The sequence below is a fragment of the Polyodon spathula genome, chromosome 54 (assembly GCF_017654505.1).
Source record: "Polyodon spathula isolate WHYD16114869_AA chromosome 54, ASM1765450v1, whole genome shotgun sequence".
In the NCBI taxonomy this organism is placed as follows: Eukaryota; Metazoa; Chordata; class Actinopteri; order Acipenseriformes; family Polyodontidae; genus Polyodon; species Polyodon spathula.
In genome coordinates, this window is record NC_054587.1 from 953,414 (window position 1) to 977,959 (window position 24,546).

The window sequence follows — 24,546 nt, forward strand, 5'->3', positions numbered from 1 at the left end:
TTAGAACATTGAATTTTGGGTACAGTCTGGTTTCTAAGCATTTTGCATTTATTCACCAGACTGGCCAACCGTTGGATAATGTAAACAAACAGGAATGTCAATCTTATTTCTGTAGGTTATGTACGACACAGAGAGACAGTTCAATATAAGAGATTACGTTTTATTTCATTTTTCCAAATGTTTTTTTTTTTGTTCAATGTTCAACATTTCTTTAAAACAATACAGGTTTTCGCTAACAGTAGACACACATTTTTATGAGAAGAATCAAAACATAATTTCAGATTATTATTATTATTATTATTTATTATTATTATTATTGGATTCTGATTAGCCTGAACACAAGGCGATCAAAACCCATTGACAAAGTGTAAGACATTTTTATTTTCAATCCCTCATCCACCCCACCCCCCCAAAAAATATACACTCTGTTCAAGTTTTGGGATGCGTGAATCAATATGCTTGGTACCTTGAATCTCTTGGCGTCTCTTCAAACACGTACAGCGCGGTGTCTTCCCTATTCTGTCTGAAGTAGAATGGATTGGAAGAGACAAGGTTGCCTGTCCCTGGTCTAGTTATATCTAGAGTGGGTGGGGCTAACTGAAAGGTCATGATGCGAATGGACCAGGAAGGCTGGTCAGTTGGCCTTTAGGATTCTCCAGGCAAGCTGAAAGGTAGATTTCAAGCAAAAGGATGAATATAGATTCTCAGCATTGTGGCAGCAGGACGCACGTTTAGAATGACTGTAAGCAACACAGTACGGGCTTCTCCTGTTCAATTAAACAGAGTCTGGGGCTGGGCTGGGTTAAAGGAATCTCTGTTTGTAGGCCTTGCTTTTGGAGTCGCACTTCCTTGGTAAGAGGGAGGGTGAAATTGTCCCCGCCCCTTCAGGGCCTCCTTTGCAGTCAGTAACCAATCAGCGGCTTTCCCCTATTGACTGACATGCCTTGCAGCCAGTAAGATCCCAAAAGACACTGAGGTTAAGTGACTTGCAATCGGTTCTTGCCCCTAGTTTTGTACCAAGTGTTTTAAAATTGACACGCGTGTGAAGAACAGGTTGGGAGTGCGGACGGAGGGGCAACACTGCTTTACAATCTCTGAAAGAATTTGAGACCAGCCTGGAGAACCACAATCTGGAGGAGGAACCAGCTCCTGGTTGACCTGCAGGCCGAGGCTGGTTCAGTTCAGTTGCCCTGTCCTGTTCGAAGCTGGGGGGTCCTCAGCTGGGATGACAGTGAAGCGGGATGCTGTGATCAGATCAGGCTCCGCCTTCTCGGTCACTGGGAACTCATCCTCCCACTGCAGGCTGCCGCCACCTGCAGGGGAAAGACAGAATTGCAGGAATGAGGTATACACCAGGTTCTGGGGGATCAAAAGAGTCGCGCGCGTTTTGTAAAGCATATACTAAATTTGTAAAGAGAAAGGTACCAGATCTTATCATTAAGGAATATCAGTTTTGTTTCTAGACCTCACGTACTGCCCTTGATTTACAGGAGCTCCCACACATGCTTCAAGCTCTCCTCTGCTTGTGGATCAGGGGCTGCTGCATGCCCACCTTTCAACATAATTTTCAGGTTTGGACAATGTTCTTAATCAGATCGTTCTTACTCTATATAAACACTTTGCTTCTGGTAAAGCCCAGCTCCCTTACTGCTATCAACCCTTCACCTGTACAAGACCTCTTACACAACTGACCGATGATGTCACAGGACTCACCCAATCCATCATCCAGGAAGGCGCTGGAGCCCGACTCTCCTGTTGCGTCATAGGAAGGGGAGGGGCTTGTCGGGGCAGAGCTAGAACTGAGCTCATTGGTGGGGATTTCCTGTGGGGGCGGTGCAAGAGAAGAGCTAATCAGTGAATTGCGGTCTCTCACCTTTTTAGCACCAGAGTACAGTGCCCCCTGGTGTGCAACGGTAGACTGCAGGGGCACACTGTTTTACTAAAAATAAAACTTTAATGAGGGATTGGTTCCTTGTTAAGGTAATCTAGCCAAAAGCATTTTGCATGCACAAATTTGTTTTTATTATTTACTGTGATCAAACTCAAACTACACACTATGTTCTTCATTAATCTAAAGTTGCATTGCTTTGCCGTTTCAGTTTATTACCATCTACAGCCAGCCAAACATCCAGATTTCCATTGCATGAGAGCTGATGTTAAAACTTCATGCTGATCTGAACTCGCCTCTCGCCAAGATGAGATCTAATCTGATCCGTCTGCATCTCCATTTGATGATGTAGATTTCCTCCTGTCTGGTGTTTGATGCCTGAAATGTAGTGCTGGCTCCAGGGATCGGCTCATTTTGCTTCCCCAGCGCATCGGCACACACAACGGCTGCGATGCTGGCTCCGGGGATCAACCCAGTGCGGTCTCCCCAGCGCATCAGCATGACAACCGTCTGGACTGAGCTAAGTAGGGTACATCTCTGGGGTCTTCAAGTGGGCACCTTCATTCCTCTGTGTTTCATCAACTAGCCCACCCTAACTCTGACCCTAACCCCAAACACGAAGATGATACGAATACAGTACTGTATGCTGCTGATATGCAGTAGTTTCATTTTAATTAGTACCCTTTTCTTAACTGTGCATTGACTCTCATTATATTCAGGCCAGGATATTTCAATAGGAGTTTTATTTCCATTGTTGCAGTGCATGTAAATAATCAATCAATCAACCAATATGATTTATACATCGCCTTTCACGATAAGTCGCCCCAAAGCACTTTACATAGATGCAAACATTAACGGATATCAAAATAAGTAATTAAGCAAGGGATCAATACAACAATCAAAGACTTAGCAGCCTGGCCTTACCTGGTCGAAGAGATAGACGGTGACATCATCGAAGAATGACACGTTGCGTCTCCTCTCCCTCTCCCGCTCCCTCTCGGCGTGCTCCTCGAGCGAGTGAGGAGACTTCAACAGGCTGCGCAGACTGTGGCGCCTGTCCGTCTCCGTCTCCGTAACGACGATCACACGCCCCGCCCCCTCGCCCTCCTCCTCGTCCTCCGGGTCACTTCCCGCCCCGCACCCAGGCCCCTCGTCCTGCTCCCTCTCCCACAAGGACTTGGGGCCGGTGGTGAGGGAGAGGTCGAGGGTGAGCGGGGGGAGGGAGAGCGAGAGACGGGCCAGCTTCGCTAGACAGGGAGACAGGAAGGAAGTTGTTTGAAAGGCATCGCAGATTGAACTGTGTCTTTTTCCCTGGTTAGCGCTGCACTTTTGTTCTGCTCCTCATGTCTGTGTTAATGTAGGTACGGCCCTGTGAACAGGCTGGCTGTAGGGGCGACATCAGGCCAGAGAGGAGTACACAGACAGGCAGTCCTGGCAGGGGAAACTGAGACGCAGTGGCTGCGCTCAGCGTTTTATTAACACACAGAAAATAAAAGGTTGAACAAAAACAGCACACGGCACTTGAGGCCAAAATAAACAGACAAACAAAACGGACTAAGACTTAAACAAACACGGTCTGTCAAAACGAACAAGCACAGCGCTGGTCCTTCCAGCCCAAAACAGCAAATGTTATTAATTATTCTTTCACTTCATTTTACTTTGTTCTGCTCTCCTTCTCTCTCCCGTTCTCCACTCACCCAACCTCGAGTGAGTGAAACGTGCATCTATATATATATACAGCTGTGCCGGGATTCAATTACTAATGAATTATTCACTTGAATCCCAGCACGTAGAACTAATTTGTGCTCTCCCCGTGCTCACATACTATTAGATACTTTAAATGCAACCCCTGTGCCTAGATACAACTATATATTGTCTACACAGACCCATTTATATCCCGTGCACCAATATCTACACACCAACACTAACACACCACACGCAACACATGACACAAAATCCACACAGGGGCGGGGCACTTGGCCACAAGCCTTGAAAGAGTCCCTGAATTCTGCAATACATACTCTGGAAAGTGGCACTGTAGTTCAACATTAAAAACCCACATAATACAAACAGTGAGGCAAAAGCTGCAATCGCGAGATGTGTAAATAATGAAAGGGAAAACAGTGGGCCCTTGAAAAGCATTGGATCCATCCAGCACTAGATCTGTGAGCCCCTCCCAGCCAAGACTGGAAACTCAGCGAGATTTGAACCAGTGTTCTCTTAGGAGGTGTTCCTATAAGGGGAGACTACTGTATAAAGGCAAGTGTCAGATTGTCAGATCTTTATCATCCAGAAACTAAACAGTGACTGAATACATGAAGTTGCAATCTGGAACCGTTTAGAAGGTGGTACCAGTCAGAGGGCTGGCTTTGTAAATACAAGCTCCTCTCACAAGCTCTTACCTTTCATGGATTGGATGTGCTGGGGTTGAGAAGGCGTGGCCTCAGGGTCTGGGCCAATCAGGAGCTTCGGCGGCCCATTGGTGGTGTCATCAGCTGGTGGTTCCTTCAACGTCCATGCCTCCTTCGCTTCAGGTGCTCTCTCTGTCTCGTCACCACGGCTTGCTCTATGGTCTTCTTCTGCAACATCATTGGTTGTGGGTTCGAACCAATCACTACTCTGACTTCTGACAAAACAAGAGTTGAAAAAAAGCTCCAGTGATAAAGGCTAACAAAGCTATACGAACCCAATTCTCTAAATGCACTTAAGAAGACGCCAGCCGAAAGGTTTGTCTATGACTTACACTCTACTAAGCAGCGTTGATGAGCCAAGGAACCTTCTCTCCCCTGACTGTGTGACTCACCCTGCACACCACGTGGCCGTGCCTTCAACAGGGGAGACCCTCGGGGACCCCTGCGCTCCCCTGACTGTACGACTCCCCCCTGCACACAACGCAGCCATGCTTTTACCAGGGGAGACCCTCGGGGACCCCTGCGCTCCCCTGACTGTGCGACTCCCCCCTGCACACCACGTGGCCGTGCCTTCAACAGGGGAGACCCTCGGGGACCCCTGCGCTCCCCTGACTGTACGACTCCCCCCTGCACACAACGCAGCTGTGCCTTCAACAGGGGAGACCCTCGGGGACCCCTGCGCTCCCCTGACTGTACGACTCCCCCCCTGCACACAACACAGCCATGCCTTTACCAGGGGAGACCCTCAGGGACCCCTGCGCTCCCCTGACTGTGTGACTCACCCTGCACACAACGCAGCCGTGCCTTCAACAGGGGAGACCCTCGGGGACCCCTGCGCTCCCCTGACTGTGCGACTCCCCCCTGCACACCACGCGGCCGTGCCTTTACCAGGGGAGACCCTCGGGGACCCCTGCGCTCCCCTGACTGTGTGACTCACCCTGCACACAACGCAGCCGTGCCTTCAACAGGGGAGACCCTCGGGGACCCCTGCGCTCCCCTGACTGTGCGACTCCCCCCTGCACACAACGCGGCCGTGTCTTTACCAGGGGAGACCCTCGGGGACCCCTGCGCTCCCCTGACTGTGCGACTCCCCCCTGCACATCAAACGGCATGCTTTTTCCAGAGTAGACACTCAGGGAACCATTTGATTCACTGCTGAGCCCTGGAATAATCTTGTGAGCTCTTACCTCAGGCTGGCGTGCAGCTCTCCCTCCTTCTCGCTCGCCCTCTCCTTGGCTGGCAGGGCGGGCACTGAGCCTGGATGACCCCAGGGTCGCAGTTCAACCCTCTCTGTCACGCATCTACCCAACAGGACGTTGCGGTTCACATTCTCTCTCAGCGAGAACTGAAGCCTTTCCTCGCACACCTGACACCAGGGTCCAAACAACAACCCAAGAGGCAGAGAGAAAGACATGTGGATAGAGATATAAATAGACAGACAGACATACAGCCTGGTAGACAGCTAAACAGACAGATGGAGACAGACAGCTAGAAAGCAATATACACAGAAACATGTAGACAAACATTTCAATGATTAAGCACCTCTTATTAGAGGTTCCCCAAAGAAAAGCACAGAGAGGTCTGGTAAAGCATAGGGAAGCATTGTAAAGCACAGAGAGGTCTGGTAAAGCATAGGGAAGCATTGTAAAGCACAGAGAGGTCTGGTAAAACATAGGGAAGCATTGTAAAGCACAGAGAGGTCTGGTAAAGCATAGGGAAGCATTGTAAAGCACAGAGAGGTCTGGTAAAGCATAGGGAAGCATTGTAAAGCACAGAGAGGTGTGGTAAAGCATAGGGAAGCATTGTAAAGCACAGAGAGGTCTGGTAAAGCATAGGGAAGCATTGTAAAGCACAGAGAGGTCTGGTAAAGCACAGGGAAGCATTGTAAAGCACAGAGAGGTCTGGTAAAGCATATTTTAAAAACATACTGCAAAAATACTGTGCAAAGATACAGTGATGAACTGTGATAACTGACTCACCTGCATCATTAGTCCATTCTTGGCCTGTTTTTTGGACAATGACCCCTGGTCTGATACTGGCCGGCCTCTCTTGCCGTCCACTCCCGTCAGCTCAGAGCTTGGCGGTGAACTTTCCTCCGTGGTCTTTGTGTTCCGAATGGTGGACTCACACGTTTGTAAGTTCTGAGTATTTTCAGGTCGGTTCTCTTCAATGTTTCTGCTCTCGTGTTCTGGATCTCTGGAGATTTGGAGGGCATTATGACCCCCTTTCTCAAAGAGTGCCGTTTCTTTCGTGTGTGATTTCTCAGAGCCGTCAAACAAGTTCTGTTCCAGACCCCTAATCTCCGAGCCACTGGAATCGCTGTCATTGAATTCAGGATCTCTCGTCCCAGAGATCATTTCTAAGTTTTCAAGAGAATTCTGCTCCAGACACAAAATCTCCAGGTTTTCAAAGTTCTCGAGTGAATCTCGTTCTGGATCTCTGCTTTCGAGTAAGCTCTGATCTTGAGGATCCTTCATTTCACTTTCACCAACATTCTGAAATAAGCTGATTTCTAGACTTTTGCTCTCAAAGTTCCAGAGGGGGCTGTGTTCTAGGTATTTAGCCCCTTCTGAAGTTTCAGAATTGGTGCTATTGTTAGAATACCCACTGCTGCAGTTCTGGAGCAATCTGTGTTCTGGTAGTCTTATATCCGAGTCCTGTCTGGAATCTGTTCTATCTTGGAATGCAGCATCCATGTTCCTAACATCTCTAGATGGCTCAACATCTTCAAGTCGTTTTTGTCCGTAACCTTCCAGTAGTCTAGAACCTCTACTGTCCAAGACTCTAGAACCTCGGATGTCCAACACTCTAGAATCCCTGATATCCATTTTTGGATCGGGACTTTTGGTGACAAAGTTGACCACTGAGGTGTTTTCATTTTCCTCTGGGATCATGTCCTCACAGAACTTAGAACCCTTGTTCTCGAAGTTCTCATGCACGTTCCGAGCAGGATCTACAAGATTCTTCGACTCTCGATTCAGCAGCCCCTCATCTACAGTCTCTAACTTGTTTGAATTGCAGACCCTGTCTGGCACTATCTGCCTTGCATGAGTATCACCATAGTTCTCGATTACAGTGTTCTTGAAGTTCCCAAGCGCTTTCGGTTCCTGGTGTCTGTTCTGGAAGTTCTGAAGCAGATCTTTGCTTTCTTCGTTCTCAAAGTCCTGGAAATCTTGTTTCTCAAGTTCCTCGCTCTCAAAGTTCTCCAGTATCCCTTCCAGTCTCCTAGGCTGACTTGGAAGATAGAGATCTCCCATCTTAAAGTATTTCAACTCTGTTAAGTGGCTGAAATCATCCGGCACATTCCTCGCTCTCTGCTGTGGCTGCCCCCACACCCCTCCACTCCTCACCCTTTCCGTCTCGCTCTCTCCGTCCGAGAAATATGCGGAGTCCCGATGGGGGGTGTCGGCTCCCAGCATCCGAAAGCCCTCAATCCCCTCTGGGGGGTCTGCAGGGGTCAGGCAGTCCAGGGAGGAGGAGAGCGGGGAGAATCCAGAGTCGGTGGGGGTTGGGAAGGAGAGGGACTGGTCTGAAGGGGTAATGTCCAAAAACAGGAGGGACTGGGAGGGAGACAAACTGGGGAACGCGGAGTCGGTCAAAGACGGGTTAAGGGATTTTGTTAACGACTGCTCTGACTGGGTCGCTTTCAACCCGAGAGATTCTGCGACGGGCCGGTGGCTTGATGCTATGTAAGTCGAGTCTGCAGGCTCTGTTTCAGGCCAGTTTGACGGCAAAATCTGTGAGGGGGGCAGATCCGCAAGTGGGAGGGAGAGTTCTGTCGAAGAAGCATTGCCGGACTCGGTTTCCTCGGATATTTCCAGCTCCAGGGTTTGTTTTGTTCCAGTAGTGATTCCAGTCTGTACCTCTACGGAGTCCTTGGCCTCTATTGGTGCAGTGTCTGTCTGTGGTGATTTTGCCAAGGCAGGGGTGTGGGCTGAGTCCTCAGTCAATAAAAGGGTACTGGGAAGAATTTCTGCCAGTGTGGAATCGCAGGAAGTCAGAGAGAGAGAATACTGGTGCTCTTCACCTGTCAATGCACAGTCTTTCGGTTCAACGCCTGTCAATACACCTTCGCTGGGATTAACACCTGTCAATGCACAGTCTTTTGATTTGACAGCTGGCAGTTCTAAATCACTTGATGCTACACCTGTCAGTGTATCGTCTGTTGCAATGACAGATGCTTTCTGAGTGACTTCAGACAAGACATATTCTCGTCGTTCTGCCCGTGTTATGACTATTTCCACAGATCCTCGACACCTTGCCTCTGTCCAGACAGGTCTGTCCCAGCCTGGACTGTGTGATCGAGAGGCTGTGATCTCCTCTGGAACAGCGTCTTTCAAACCTGTATCTGTGTGAACGCAGTGTTTCGTGTCTGCCAGCTCCCTGGGTTCGGTTACAGAATTGTGCTGCGTTGTTTTGAGGTTCACTGCGTTCGCAAGCGGTTTTGAGGAGGTTAGATTTGTAAACTCTGCAAAGTCTTCAGATGTTATTTCTTTCAGCACAGTGACTGTTGTTGTTTCTGTATAGGATGTGGGCTCAGGGTTGGTCAGAACTGGGCTGCAGAGACTCATCTTGTTCACAAAACCCTGTTTAGTGATAATTCCCAAATCTAGTTTAGTGTCTGCGGACGTTAAAACTGTTGATCTTATAGACTTTATTTGGGTGCTTGATGGCAAGTCCTTGTGGACACCCCCCGCTGGACAATGAGACTGAATGCCTGTCAAACCTCTAGACCCAACTGCTGTCCTTTCAGGCTTGTCGGTCGGAACGTCGTTGGACGGTATGCCGGTCAGAAACGTCTTGTTGGACATTATGTCCATCCAGTCAGACTCGCCGGACGTCAAGTCTGTCAAAAAAGTCGTGTTGGACAAAACAGAGTCTGTGGACATGATATTGCATGCTATATCCTCCAGTGCTGAACCAGGGGTCCATTTTTCTTTCAGTAAAGGATCTGTGGTAGTCGCTTCGGTAAACAGAGACATTAGAACTGAGCTTTTAGGTGTTACTTCATCAATTAGTGACTGGGAGGGCGTTGTTTGTTCTGGAGTCACTATTTCAGTCAATGCAGGCTTGTTGGGCTTTATACTTATAGGATAACTGGGAGTTCCTGTAAGGTGAGAATGGCAAGATGCAATATCCAGGGCAGCTGTTACTTCACTGATGTTCTGGTCTTCGTTGTCGTGCGTTGCTGTCTCTCTTAAAGGGGCCTCATTAGTTGTAGGTGAAATTTTACCTTGGTAGGCGGGAGGAAGCTGGGGAGGCGAGGAGAGAGGAGGAGGAAGGGAAGGGGAGAGAGGAGGAGGTAGAGGACGGGCGGAGGGAGGCACAGGAAGTGAGGGAGAAGTGCGAGCGAAGGAAGAAGGAGGGAGAGAAGGGGAGAGAGAGGGAGAGGGAGGGACGGCGTGAGGCCTGCGTTGCCGCTGGAAAGCCAAGAGGTCAAAGTTCGAGACGGACGCCCCCATTAAGGGGTCTGTGTATTCGGAGGAGCCGCTCGGACCAGCAGAACCGGTGAAGGACGGAGGTCTGTTTCTGAAATTCTTCCAAACTTCCGTAGAACTTTTGTTGTCATAGACTTCCGGAACGCTGCCACTGGCTGACCAGTCAGAAGGCAAGTTCGGTTCCGAGCCTTTTCTGCGTTCTTCCTGCCTGACCAATCCGGTCTTCGATTGAGGGAGTAATGGCTGGTTTGTGGGTGGGGGCGGGAGGGGTCTGGAATGCAAATATAACTCTGAGACTACAACCTCTTTTACTTCTGTGAGTGATTTAGAAGGAAGGGTCTGTGAAAGATCAGCACCCATTTTGGGCGGAGAGTGGACCGGGAAACGCCCACTTTTAGGCTCAGAACCGTCAAGCAAACGCCCCTTTTTGGGCAAACTGGGAGGCAAACACCCACTTTTCTCTGAAGGCATTTCATTGGGCATTACCTCAACCAGTCCACTTGGCTTAGGCTCGGTTTGTAAGAGAGACTGGTTGACAGGAGTTATATTGACCATTGCATAGTCTCTTGGGGTTATATTAACTGACCCAGTCCGTAAGGGCAGTATTTCTATTGCATTGTTGGTCATTATTTCAACTGGGACAGCCTTCCTGGTCAGTATTTTTGCAGATTCAGTCATTTTCTGCCCAAGGTCTTTGTTTGTGGTCTTCAGTTCTGTCAGTTCCAGGTCGCTGTTTGTTGTCGCTGTAACGTTTCTTTCTTGTTCAGCAGGGCCTGAAGGAGGTAACGTCCTGGCATTCAGCGAATCGGTAGACTGAGGGTAAGAAGGGGGCGGGAAGAGGGGAGGCAAGGGCGGTCCGCTGTGAGGTGGGGACTGAGCAGGAAAATGACCCCTTAGTGGCTCGTACGGGACAGTCTGCAGCTTAATAAAATGGCTCTTTTCTGGAAGAGGCGGGGCTATAGACAGTCCGTTAGGGTGCGAGGGGGGTGGGGAGTTGGGGTTTGGGGAGTGTTCTTCCAGCCGGATGTAGTACTCGCTGGCCAATGACGGGCTTCGGGCGCTGATGACAGGCACCACAGTGGGTGTGTCTAAGCTGTGGCGGCTGTGAGCTCTGTTGCTCATCTGACTGTGGTGGGCGGGGTTTGCGATGGGGAGCGGGTGTGAAAATGGGAGAGGCTTAGGGAGGTGGCCCCGCCCCCGGCGGGCTTGCTCCCAGAGGTACTCGAAATTTAACCCCTTGCTGGTCTCAGTGACTGTCAGGATGTCGTCTAAGTCGATGGTGACGGACGTCTGCCCGCTGGTGTTGCTCCGCACGGGTTCCAGCAAGGGGAAGGAGGCAGGGTTCAAGGCGAGTTTGTTGTCCTGCTGCGGGCGGTTCAGAGGCTCGGCTCGGAGGCAATCCCAGCGCCGCTCGAAGCTCTCGTCACTCTCCTCCACCGCTCCCATCCCTCTCTCTGCTGCTATGAGGGAGGAGAGGAGGAGGTGGATTTTTTCCACCGGGGGGCGCTGCGAGGCGGGCAGCCAGCAGGACTGCATCACCTCGTACCTGAGAGAAAGTAAAGGGGACAGAGGGAGGGGGTAAAGGGGATAAGATAGAGAGAGGAGGGGGAAGGGAATGAGGAGAGAAGGGAGGTGGGGGGGAAGGCGAAGAGAAAGAGGTTGTACAGGGTGGAAATGAGAGTGTAAGGGGAGGGGATGTGGGAGAGAGAAAAGGGAGAGAGGAAGGGATGAGGATGGAAGGGGAGACAGGAGGAGGTTAGGGAAGTAGGGAGGGGGTGAATAGAGAGGGGGAGGGACAGAGAGAGAGGGGAAAGGGATGTAGGAAGGGGGATGGAGAGATAGGGGAGGGATAGAAAGAGAGAGAGAGAGAGAGAGAGGGGAGATGTAAGGGATGAGGAGAAAATGAGTGAGGGACAGGAGTAAAAGCAGTGGTTAACCAACAGTAAAAAACAGATATATTATCAAAAAAAATCCAGCTTTTCTGTAAGATGTCACCAATCATTAAACAAACCCGACCCGAATTCTGCAGAATAATTCTCAACCTGAAACCCGTCCAGGTAGGGGTCTGGAGTCCTCGGGTCTGTGTGGACCCATGAAGACCTGTGGTGTGGACAGCGCTCGTATTTAGCCGAGGGACAGGAGAGAGGGATTGTCTACTCACCAGCAGTCTGAATGGGCCAGTTTGAGCCTGGGCTTGGCTAGTTTCATCTGCCTCTCTTTTATGACAAATGTTAGGACCTCCTCGTCTGAAAAGTGCCTGTGTGGCTGCTCTCCGAATTCAAACAGCTCCCAGATCGTCACCCCGAGAGACCTGGAATCATACAAACAGCTGCCGTACTGCTCCTGGGGGTGTGTTACACAGAGAACCTCAGGTGCAATATAGAGGCGCTGTATTATAAGTTGCCCCCCCCCCCCCCCCCCCCCCCACATTGGGACCTGTTAACAGCAGCTCCACTAATCGTTTCACTGACAGTGTAGCGCTCACACTGAGACAAAGACGTTCTAACTGGGTCTATATGGAGGCAGTGCGGTCCAGTTGTCAAAGTCCAGAACGTCACTGGTTCAATTCCCACCCCTGCCACTGTGTGACCCTGAGCGAGTCTCTTCACCTCCTTGTGCTCCGTCTCTGCGAGATGAGATGCTAAATCAAGGTCCTATTGTAAGTGACTCCGCATATAACGCGCAGTCCACAGCCTGCCTCTGTAAAGCGCTTTGTGATGGGGGTCCACTGTGAAAGGCGCTATATAAAAATAACGATATTTTTTCAATTCGTGTTTGTTAAGTACACAGGATAATTTATCATGAAATATGTTAAAGTAACATTATTCAGAAGATTTCAATCGACGCTATTGAAGCGCTATTGGTTCGTTCTGTAGGGTAATGCAAAACTTTTGATCACATTATATTGCAAATAAGCAATGACAGGTTGTGTATTATATAGACAAGAAGTGGATTATTTCATATAGAGAACATAATATGCAGGAGAACCTCACAGATGGGAACAGCACACCTATGAACCAAAGTAAGAACAGAAGAAAGGTCAATGTGAACATGGTCACGTTTGCAACCAGATAAATATCCAGCAGTGTTAGTGTGAGTATTGGGATCCTATAGAGAGTGCTGTATGCATGTGGTCCCCTGTCCCCAGGGGAGTTAACAGAGGGGTTAACTCCGCGGCTCACTCACCACACGTTGCTCTCTTTGCTCTGATCGATGACCAGCAGATTCCCGTGGATCTCGTCCAGCAGCTCTGGGGCCACCCAGCGCAGAGGAACCCAGAGCTTGTCAGGGGTCAGGTAGTAATCCTCCTGGAAAGACAAGCATTGACATGATACAGCATGGACCAGCACAGCACACCCATACAGTGTAATACAGCATGGACCAGCAGAGAGCACACGCACACAGTGTAAAATAGCATGGACCAGCAGACAGCACACCCCTATGTAACACAGCATGGACCAGCAGACAGCACACCCCTATGTAATACAGCATGGACCAGCCTTAGGCAGTTATATATTTTTTTAAATGCTCAAACTTTGGGGGGAAAAGTGGAAGAAAACTCAAGTATATGCAGAAGGACAGACAGAGAGACAGAAAGACAGACAGAGAGACAGTACCTTGTAGTGATTGTGTGACAGCCCATAATCTCCGATGCGGACTGTGAGGTCAGAGGTCAGTAGACAGTTTCGGAGGGCGAGGTCACTGAAAGAGATAGAGAGAGAAAGAGAGGAGAGAGAGAGAGAGAGAGAGAGAGAGAGAGAGAGAGGGAGATAAGGGAAGGGGGACTAGGAAGAGACCGAAAGGCTATGAATGTAAATTTAAGGCAGTGTACAGACAGACAGACAGACATAAGAACATAAGAACATAAGAAAGTTTACAAACGAGAGGAGGCCATTCGGCCCATCTTGCTCGTTTGGTTGTTAGTAGCTTATTGATCCCAGAATCTCATCAAGCAGCTTCTTGAAGGATCCCAGGGTGTCAGCTTCAACAACATTACTGGGGAGTTGATTCCAGACCCTCACGATTCTCTGTGTGAAAAAGCGCCTCCTATTTTCTGTTCTGAATGCCCCTTTGTCTAATCTCCATTTGTGACCCCTGGTCCTTGTTTCTTTTTTCAGGCAGAAAAAGTCCCTTGGGTCGACACTGTCAATACCTTTTAGAAGTACAGTAGCTGTGTGTTTGTCGCTGCTCTGGTCAAGGTGTTCAGACAGTACCTGTGAAGGTAGTTGCTCTGGTGCAGGTGTAAAAGCCCTGATGTAATTTCGAAGGCCATGCGCTGTAAGGTCGCCAGGTCACAGGTCAAAAGATCAGGGGTCATGCCGTCGGAGCACCTCTGCGCTCGGAGATAGCGCTTCAAATCACCCTGCGAGGACGAGAGGACAACGTCAGACCTGTGTCTGTCCAACACCGCCCAGCACACAACACCATCGCTATACTGTCCAAGTGGGATGCAAGCTGTGGCTGACACGCGCTTCAAATAAAACTTGCAAATAAAATGTTTTTTTATATATCTGTTTTATCCCTGCCCTGTCCACTAAGTATGATTTAGAAGTTACTTCAGATAACATTTTATGGCTGCAAATTCATAACGAATTCCAATGCCTGCCTTATACTTGTGATCAACCTCATTTTGTTACAAAGGAATATGGCATGATATCCACATGAATTAATAGATGAAAATGAATGACTTCAGAATACAGAGGAAGTGCAGAAGATATGCAGCCGTTATTCCAGTGGCCTTTCTTATATGGTGGTTCATTAAGGACAGTGGGGAAAAAAAAGAGAGAAATGGGTTCTATTGAGATCACAAGAGAGGCGAGGTGATACATAATTTAAAAATGAATCCATTAGATGGCGTGTTCCTATACTGGGGGAGATGAGCATCGCTCCCAGTTCTCCTAACAGCGTCACTCACCAGCTGACAGAATTCCATGACCAGCAGGAAGGGGAGGGTCTCATTGCACAAGCCCAGACATTGCAGGATGTTGGGGTGCTGGAGGTTTCTGGGAAGAAGGAGAGACACAACGCTGGTTCAGGTTCACGCTAGAGAGACATACAGCTGTGGCCAAAAGTCTAGATTCACCCTACAGGATCATGCGTTTGATTAAAGGGGCTCTTTGGGGTCTTAGTGCCAGCAGTGAGAGTGCTGGCACTCACCGGTAGGGCTGGGCCTCGGTCAGGAACTTCCTCTGCTCCAGCGGGCCAGCGCTCACTCTGAGCTCCTTCACCACAGCCTGGGCTGGGCTGGGCTCGGAAAACATCTCCGACAAGATCACCTGGAGAGGAGGGAAGAGAGGAGTGAGGCAGGGAGGGACAGAGAGAGAGAGAGAGAGAGAGAGAGAGAGAGAGAGAGAGAGGGAGGGGGGAGACAGAGGTCCTTCAGAGTTTTAAAGCAGTACTTCCATTCAGAATAGGAGAAATATTGTTATGACTCTAAAGCCTTTGAAACGGGACTATAAATGGAAACAGGCTTCATTTAAGCTACCTTTGAAATTGTCACTGTCGCAAAAACAGATACGAACGCCCAGGAAAAGCTGGGTTAACTTAGAGCTTGGTTTTAAAGCAGATGCATGCATGCATGCAGCTTGCTCCTTCATTCAGCCTCTTTCAGCTTGAAAACAAGAACTGCTTTGATGGGTAGAGCGGTCAGTTCGGAGGTTTGGTGTTCGTAATCGTAAAGGGGTGTTGCTCCAAAGCTCAGGTCTCGGACTGTGACCACATAGAGAAACACAATACTGAGATGTACTGTACTGTTGCCATCCTGCAGGAAAATAAACCAATCTATATCTGCTGTCATGTTGTCATTGCAAGGTTAACAGTGAAACAACCTGCATGGCAACGCTGTACCTGGTCTAACACTTCAGTGCTATCCATCTCCAGCCCCCTTACCTTCCCAAACCAGCCATCCCCAAACTCCTGCAGGTAGCTCAGCTTCTGACGAGTGAATCCTTGCAGGGACCCATCTGAACAGGAGACACACAAACACAGCGCTCTCGTTACAGAAGAGGCGCTGCTGAATCACGCCGCGTTAGCATATCGAATTGCACGAAAAACTGACGAAGATTTTGAAAAAAACGTGACTTTTCTAAAGCTGACACGAAATACTGCATTTCTGTTAAGTAGACTTTCTGTGATGTGATTATGTGATTTTCTTTGATTGCATGCTGGAAAATAAAATATCAAAAATATGTTCATATAGATTTTTTTATTGATATGTCTCAATCCTAAAATTCTAGGTGATGCTAAGGGTAGGGAGGGTTTAGGCCGGCTCACCGCGCGGCAGCGCCCCCCTGTGGCCGATAGGCGCCTGTGGTTCTGCAGTGTGAAAAATGATGAATGGGCAGGAGCACGTTTCGGGGGACGCGTGCGCCAGCCTCCGCTCCCCGTCGGCGGGTGGGGGGGCTTTGCGAGCGGTGAGCCGAGAGTACAGATAATAATTGGGCATACCAAATCAGGGAGACAAACCAGGGTAAAAAATTGGATTTAAAAAAAAGAAGATATTTCAGGGACATTCATGGATAACCAATGAGGACGAAGGAGCTAGAACGCTGCTCTCCTATTGGTTAGTTTAACCGTTCTGCTGCTTCTTAATAATGGAATGGCAGAGAAGGTGACACTAATTGAAGTAGCATTGTAATTGTGATTTCGGTTTCAGCACACAATGCTGCTGTGATTGTAATTATCGTTAGACGATTACCTTTCTGGGCGGAGGGATGCTTGACCTGGCTCAGTGGAAGGATGTAGACCTCTGGGAGAGACTGGGAGGAGCTGCTGTCCTCTGCAGCAGGGCTGCCCTCTCCCTCAGAACACTCCTCTCCCTCAGTGTTGTCAAACTCCTGGAGTGAGGGAGGAGAGACGCACACACAGGATTATCAGAGGAGAGACGCACACACACACAGGATTATCAGAGGAGAGACACACACACAGGATTATCAGAGGAGAGACACACACACAGGATTATCAGAGGAGAGACACACACACACATGGGATTATCAGAGGAGAGACACACACACAGGATTATCAGAGGAGAGACACACACACAGGATTATCAGAGGAGAGACACACACACAGGATTATCAGAGGAGAGACACACACACAGGATTATCAGAGGAGAGACACACACACAGGATTATCAGAGGAGAGACACACACACACATAGGATTATCAGAGGAGAGACACACACACACAGGATTATCAGAGGAGAGACACACACAAAGGATTATCAGAGGAGAGACACACACACAGGATTATCAGAGGAGAGACACACACAAAGGATTATCAGAGGAGAGACACACACACACAGGATTATCAGAGGAGAGACACACACACACAGGATTATCAGAGGAGAGACACACACACACATGGGATTATCAGAGGAGAGACACACACACAGGATTATCAGAGGAGAGACACACACAAAGGATTATCAGAGGAGAGACACACACACAGGATTATCAGAGGAGAGACACACACACAGGATTATCAGAGGAGAGACACACACACAGGATTATCAGAGGAGAGACACACACACAGGATTATCAGAGGAGAGACACACACACAGGATTATCAGAGGAGAGACACACACACAGGATTATCAGAGGAGAGACACACACACAGGATTATCAGAGGAGAGACACACACACAGGATTATCAGAGGAGAGACACACACACACAGGATTATCAGAGGAGAGACACACACACAGGATTATCAGAGGAGAGACACACACACAGGATTATCAGAGGAGAGACACACACACAGGATTATCAGAGGAGAGACACACACACAGGATTATCAGAGGAGAGACACACACACAGGATTATCTGAGGAGAGACACACACACAGGATTATCAGAGGAGAGACACACACACAGGATTATCAGAGGAGAGACACACACACAGGATTATCAGAGGAGAGACACACACACAGGATTATCAGAGGAGAGACGCACACACACACATGGGATTATCAGAGGAGAGACACACACACACAGGATTATCAGAGGAGAGACACACACACAGGATTATCAGAGGAGAGACACACACACAGGATTATCAGAGGAGAGACACACACACACAGGATTATCAGAGGAGAGACACACACACACAGGATTATCAGAGGAGAGACACACACACAGGATTATCAGAGGAGAGACACACACACAGGATTATCAGAGGAGAGACACACACACAGGATTATCAGAGGAGAGACACACACACACAGGATTATCAGAGGAGAGACACACACACACACAGGATTATCAGAAGAGAGACAGACGCACACACAGGATTATCAGAGAGAGACACACACACACACACACACACAGACGCACACACAGGATTATCAGAAGAGAGACGCACACACACACACACACACACACACACACACACACTATATATTTACATTAAAGCCGCCTCCTCTCTTGCAGCACATACAGGCCAGCAGCAGAAGGACGAATGAGAAGACTCCGGAACACGAGATCAGAACCACAACATAGGGGGGAGGAGACAAGGGCGGGGCCCGGGACTGGACCACACCATCTGAGAAGAGAGAAAGGGGGGGGGGGGGGGGGGGGGGGGGGGGGGGGGGTGCTAGAGATAATACAGTACAACTCAAACACATACCGAAATGTTCACTGCAGAGAGAAGAGAGGAGAGAGAGAGAGAGAGAGAGAGAGAGAGAGAGAGAGGGAGGGAGGGGGGGACCACACCCCCCTCCCCCCCCCCCTGTGAGGAGGCAGAGGGGGTAACCCCATTGATTATATTATATAAACATTTATTAATATAGAGATCTCTGAGAGGGAGACAGACTGTGGACACACAGAGGGAGGAGCATTATATCTGGGCAATCTGAGACGAGAGTTGGCGTTAAATACCTTATTATTTTGCTCTATGACCTAATTATTTATTTTTTTAAAATATAGCGAACCTTACCTCATAGGAATGTGGCCTCTTATCCCCCTCTAGAAAAGACCCACACATTTTGGTGAAACGCGTTATTTTTGTAAATCCTATATTTGTTTGAGGTTTTGTTACATCCTTTTTAAGTTTCAGTCTTTCTACCTTTTGTTGCACATTAGTTAAACAGCGAGAGTGCCATTTCTGTTCTGTTAGAAAACCGAAATTCTGGAAAGAGCATCTGAAACAACGTTTTTTAGAATATCCGCCAGTAAGGAAAGTGATATAAATAAGCAGGAATCGCAAGTCAAAACAACAACCTTTCCTTTATATGCCAATTATAATATCACTCTAAAACGGAAAGACATTCGCCAACATTACGGAATGGCACGGGTGCAGTCGTAACCTTGACAACAGACTTTTCTTGACGCTCTGAGAGTTTGTGTTCAATGCATTAGTAAGACCTCATCTTGAATATTGTGTTCAGTTCTGGTCACCTCGCTACAAAAAGGATATGGCTGCTCTAGAAAGAGTGCAAAGAAGAGCGACCAGAATTATTCCGGGTTTAAAGGGCATGTCATATGCAGACAGGCTAAAAGAATTGAATCTGTTCAGTCTTGAACAAAGAAGACTTTCAAAGCATTCAGAATTCTAAAAGGTATTGACAGTGTCGACCCAAGGGACTTTTTCGACCTGAAAAAAGAAACAAGGACCAGGGGTTACAAATGGAGTTTAGAAAAAGGGGCATTCAGAACAGAAAATAGGAGGCACTTTTGTACACAGAGAATCGTGAGGGTCTGGAATCAACTCCCCAGTAATGTTGAAGCTGACACCCTGGGATCCTTCAAGAAGCTGCTTGATGAGATTCTGGGATCAATAAGTGACTCTACAGCAGCTCTACAACTCACTGTGTGTGTGTGAGAGACCCTGAGCGAGTCACTGAACCTCCTTGTGCTCCGTCCTTCGGACGAGACGCCAAACAAACGAGGTCCTATTGGAAGAGACTCTGCAGCAGCCCCTGACTCACTGTGTGTGTGTGAGAGACCCTGAGCGAGTCACTGAACCTCCTTGTGCTCCGTCCTTCGGACGAGACGCCAAACAAACGAGGTCCTATTGGAAGAGACTCTGCAGCAGCCCCTGACTCACTGTGTGTGTGTGAGAGACCCTGAGCGAGTCACTGAACCTCCTTGTGCTCTGTCTTTGGGGTGAGACGCTGTTGGAAGCGACTCTGCAGCTGATGCATGGCTCACACACCCTAGTCTCTTGTAAAGCGCTTTGTGATGGAGGTCCGCTATGAAAGGCGCTATATAAAAATAAAGATTATTATTATTATGGTTTAAAATAATCAGGATTAACAGGGTTATTTTTCATCTGTAATCGTTAATTGAAAATGCCGTTAGGGTCCAGCCCTAATACAGACAGGCCTCTCTTTTGAAGGAGGGATAGAGAATAAGGGACAGAGGGGGGGTGGAAGAGAGGGAGAGTGAGGGAGAGGTCGGTGACAGGGAGAGAGAGAGGGACAGAACCAGAACTGCACCAGAAAGAGAAAAGACGATAGGAATGCTGGGATTGAAATAGGTCTGGAAGAAACCATTAAGGTCAGAGAAAGGGTGATCTATTCAGAAGATATCGTATTTGGGAGAAACCATAATAGGCGAAATTGGGGGGAAGGTGAACGTATAACCTAAAATAGGTCTGGAAGAAACCATTTAGGTCAGAGAAAAGGGGTAGTGAATTCAGCATTTGGGATAAACCATATTAGGTAAAAGGGGAGGTAACCTATAATCTAAAACACCAAACCAGAACAAACCATTTAGGTGGAAGAAAGGGGGAATTGAATTGAATTTTTGGGGTTATAAATATAACCTAGTTCAGGCATGCTTTGTGGGATAAACCAACTAGGTTTAGGGAGTGGGTGTGTGTGGTTTATTTGGGGGGGGAGAAACCACGTGGGTTACAAGGGGAGGGGGGCATTTTTAACAATATACCTCAATATGATTCAGTCTAAGGGGTAAACCATCTGTGAAAAGAGAAAGGGGGGTTAGAAATGCTTCACCTGAAGCTAATACAGGCAGAATACAGACCTTGTGTTTGAAACTTTAAAGAGACAACCTGGTTTTAAAAACTAGTCCTTCAGAAAAAAAAAAAAAAAAAAAAAAAAAAACAGCATCGCTTTGAGCTGAGATCTGAAGATATTCCCTGGAAGTAACACAGATCATGTTTGTGTCAAAGCGTCAATGAGAACAGGACAAGCTGGGAGGTGGGGACACAAATCAGTGCTGCACAGGGGTCAGTGCACAGTGCTTTGCCTAACGGGCCACAGCGCGCCACGCTAATATCCTTCCCCAATTCAACGAATCCACTTTTGAGCAGTCAGTGATTCAAAATTACACTTTTAACTCAGAATCAAAAAGTGCACTCATCAAATTTCATACTTTAAAAATGAAAAAGGCAACTTGAATTTTTTCGGTTTTAGGCAGTAATTATGATCATTTCTAACATAATTAAAGAATATTAAACTAATGAGAGGATAGCGCTGTCACATTCAAAATACAACAAAATCTTCCTCGACGTTTAAAGGCTTCCCTGAAAATCAGTAAATGCTGAATATAATACACTCGGTTTTGTTTCCCCTTTAGAAATGTTGCTACTGCTAGTTCATGTATTCTGCTCTTTCCACTGTATTTATTGCACTATTTCATGTATTCTGCTGCTATCCTGTATTCTGCTCTTTCCACTGTATTTAATGCACTATTTCATGTATTCTGCTGCTATCCTGTATTCTGCTCTTTCCACTGTATTTAATGCACTATTTCATGTATTCTGCTGCTATCCTGTATTCTGCTCTTTCCACTGTATTTAATGCACTATTTCATGTATTCTGCTGCTATCCTGTATTCTGCTCTTTCCACTGTATTTAATGCACTATTTCATGTATTATGCTGCTATCCTGTATTCTGCTCTTTCCACTGTATTTAATGCACTATTTCATGTATTCTACTGCTATCCTGTATTCTGCTCTTTCCACTGTATTTAATGTGTTATGCATTGTTTGTACAGTATCTCATGTATGATGCATTTCTCTGTATTTGAAGTATTATGGATTTTCTTGTTGTCGCTGCATCTTGTAAAGCACTTTATGATGGTGCTCCACTATGAAAGGCGCTATATAAAATTGATGGATTGATTGATTGATTGATTGACTTATACTGCACCTTCCCACAAGGCAAAAATGTATTCATACAGTATAGAAATGATGAAAGAACAGCGAAATGGGTCGAGAATAAAACACGAACCAGACTCTGATTCGGACTCTGGTCCTAGACCTTGGTTCTTTATATCAGCGATGATAGATAGACAGATAGATAGATAGATAGATAGATAGAATATAGATAGATAGATAGATAGATCGAATATAGACAGATAGATAGATAGATAGATATAGACAGATAGATAGATAGATAGATAGATAGAGAGATAGAGAGATAGATAGATATATACACAAGTAAAATATATATAGATAGATAGATAGATAGATAGATTATAGACAGATAGATATATATATAGATAGATAGATAGATAGATAGATAGATTATATATAGATAGATAGATAGATAGATAGATAGATAGATATATAGATAGATAGATAGATAGATAGATAGATAGATAGATAGATATAGATAGATAGATAGATAGATAGATAGATAGATAGATAAATATGATATCTAGTACTATCGATCTATCTCAGATAGATATCCATGTCTAGATAAGACTAAATCTATCATAGTATATAATCGATCTATCTAATATATCATAATAGATTCTATATCTTAGTATAGATTATATCTAAACTTAGACAGTATATCTAAGAATGTATAGATAGATATGTATATATATATATATAGATAGATAGATAGATAGATAGATAGATAGATAGATAGATAGATAGATAGATAGATAGATAGATATATAGATAGATAGATAGAATATAGATAGATAGATAGATAAGATAGATATATATAGATAGATAGATAGATAGATAGTAGATAGATAGATAGATAGATAGACGTGAATGTATAGACAGATAGATAGATATCTTCTAATCATAAATGAGCGTCTTAGTTCCTAATATCTACCGGGCTGTTTATTTATTTTAATTTTTTGGGAATAAAATATTCCGTTTTTTTTTTTTTTTCACTTAACATATTTAAACAAACTACAAGCGATTTCAACAGCGACGGAAGCCTGCATTTCAATGAACCGAGTACCTTCTTTGTGATGGTTGAATTTTAAACTTTGCGGTGCACACCCAGCCCGATCTTAAACCAGCATGACCAGTCTCTCAGCCCAGCATGACCAGTTAAAAAGCAGGAGCGCGCTTCTCGCAGGACGATGGGATTTTAAAAGGGATCACAACCCCCCCCCCAAAAAAAAATACATTTAATTGATATTTGTATTTTACCGATGTTAATTTTTAAAAAATCACAGTAAATAATACGAATTCATATCAATTCAAAGCCATACTGACAACAAAAGGGCCTGCATATTAAAATCTGACAGTGCCATCCTTACTAGTAAACACAGAAATATTTCTCGTTAGCATATTTCGCAATATTTTGGTAGAAGGCTGCCTGTAGATCATTGTAGGCTATAATATTTAAAATTACATTTTGATATAATATTTAAAATTACAATGGGATATAATATTTAAAATTACAATGTAACCCTTCAATGTGTTTGTGTGTCTGTTATCCATATTGTTGTTGCTTTGTTGCGTGGCGTATTTAATAACACAATGCATATTTTATAATGCATTTATTTCTGTTTTATCATGTAGAATCATATATCAAATTAGGCAGAATCGCAAAATGAATGGGTAGTTTTATTTTATTTTTGTATTTATTTTTTTTGGTCACATTGTCCACGTATCGCTCGGGTATCTTTGTCATTTTCAGAGAACAAGGTTATATAATTTGGATAATTTAAACCTAGTGGATATTGCCATGGTTATATTATTAAAAGTGTGCTTTTAATAAAATAACTTGTGCTTTTAATAAAGTATCACTACACGATACTGACAATAAAATAAACGACTTTGTATCGAACGATATTAGGCAAACAGTATTAAATTACATAAATGCATTTCAAAAACATTGAAAACATTTTAACCACCACGGGAGCCCCTCCTCCCGTCCCCCCATCCCTCCATCCATCCCTCCATCCCTCCATCCCTCCCTCCATCTCCGGGTCTCTTACCGTTTTCTTGCGGGGCAGCGAGCGTTCTCTCTGGGTTAAAATAGGACATTACCGCCGCGGTGCAGAGCATCTTCAAAACCCCGGCAACACATTCATCCAAGCAATCTTTCCCCTACCTGACTATCTATCTATCTATCTATCTATCTATCTATAGCTCCACCTGCCAGTGTATCTTTGTCTGTTTTTTTTTTTTTTTTTTTTTTTTTTTTTTTGGTTGTAAATAATCCTAAGCAGAGATGTGTGATTGGAAATCCTCTATGAAGAATACAATTAGAATATATTTCACGGCCGTTTCCTCTCTCTCTCTCTCTCTCTCTCTCTCTCTCTCTCTCTCTCTCTCTCTCTCTCTCTCTCTCTCTCTCTCTCTCTCTCTCTCTCTCTCGTAAACAGAACTGAGCTGTCTGGAGAAGGTATAGACGCTGCTTCTATAGATTGGTCTACGTTTCTCTGCCTCGATTGAGGCACACAGGCATTTGAATATGATGTAGCAGTAAGATACGAATGCAGTAAGATAAGATTTCTCAATTTCATTGGGTCAGCCCTTTATAGCATATGTCTATATGAAATGTCTTTATAATATACAGCAATAGACCTTGATATTGATGAGATCCAGCCCTCTGAAATGTCTTTATAATATACAGCGCTAGACCCTGATATT

General features: G+C 46.2%; 1 protein-coding gene across 3 annotated transcripts; it reads right to left on the reverse strand.

Annotated features, from left to right (window-relative positions):
- Nucleotides 1-202: 202 nt before the first annotated feature.
- LOC121307289 lies at nucleotides 203-24,079 on the reverse strand. Of its 3 annotated transcripts, none has more exons than XM_041239475.1 (17): nucleotides 23,889-24,079; nucleotides 18,139-18,275; nucleotides 16,435-16,573; nucleotides 15,627-15,700; nucleotides 14,895-15,013; nucleotides 14,653-14,740; nucleotides 13,952-14,100; nucleotides 13,355-13,439; nucleotides 12,924-13,045; nucleotides 11,899-12,048; nucleotides 8,387-11,283; nucleotides 6,279-8,326; nucleotides 5,487-5,665; nucleotides 4,291-4,514; nucleotides 2,813-3,135; nucleotides 1,714-1,822; nucleotides 203-1,313 (listed from the first exon to the last, which is right to left on the reverse strand). In XM_041239475.1, the coding sequence occupies exons 1-17, from the start codon at nucleotides 23,956-23,958 to the stop codon at nucleotides 1,177-1,179; spliced, it is 7,050 nt and encodes a 2,349-aa protein (XP_041095409.1). In that variant the 5' UTR covers nucleotides 23,959-24,079; the 3' UTR covers nucleotides 203-1,176. The 3 variants fall into 3 exon arrangements, with proteins under 3 accessions (XP_041095409.1, XP_041095408.1, XP_041095410.1); XM_041239476.1 differs by adding an exon at nucleotides 20,621-20,652 and having other exon boundaries at nucleotides 205-1,313; nucleotides 6,279-11,283; XM_041239474.1 differs by having other exon boundaries at nucleotides 204-1,313; nucleotides 6,279-11,283.
- Nucleotides 24,080-24,546: the final 467 nt, after the last annotated feature.

What these genes read in the sequence shown, in the direction of transcription:
- LOC121307289 (XM_041239474.1), bottom strand. Translation starts at nt 23,958, where the DNA reads ATGCTCTGCACCGCGGCGGTAATGTCCTATTTTAACCCAGAGAGAACG. An exon ending in AGCAAAGAGAGCAACGTGTG is followed by an intron (nt 12,049 to 12,923) that starts GTGAGTGAGCCG and finishes GTATGATTCCAG; the next exon opens with GTCTCTCGGGGTGACGATCT. An exon ending in GCACATCCAATCCATGAAAG is followed by an intron (nt 3,136 to 4,290) that starts GTAAGAGCTTGT and finishes CTCCCTGTCTAG; the next exon opens with CGAAGCTGGCCCGTCTCTCG.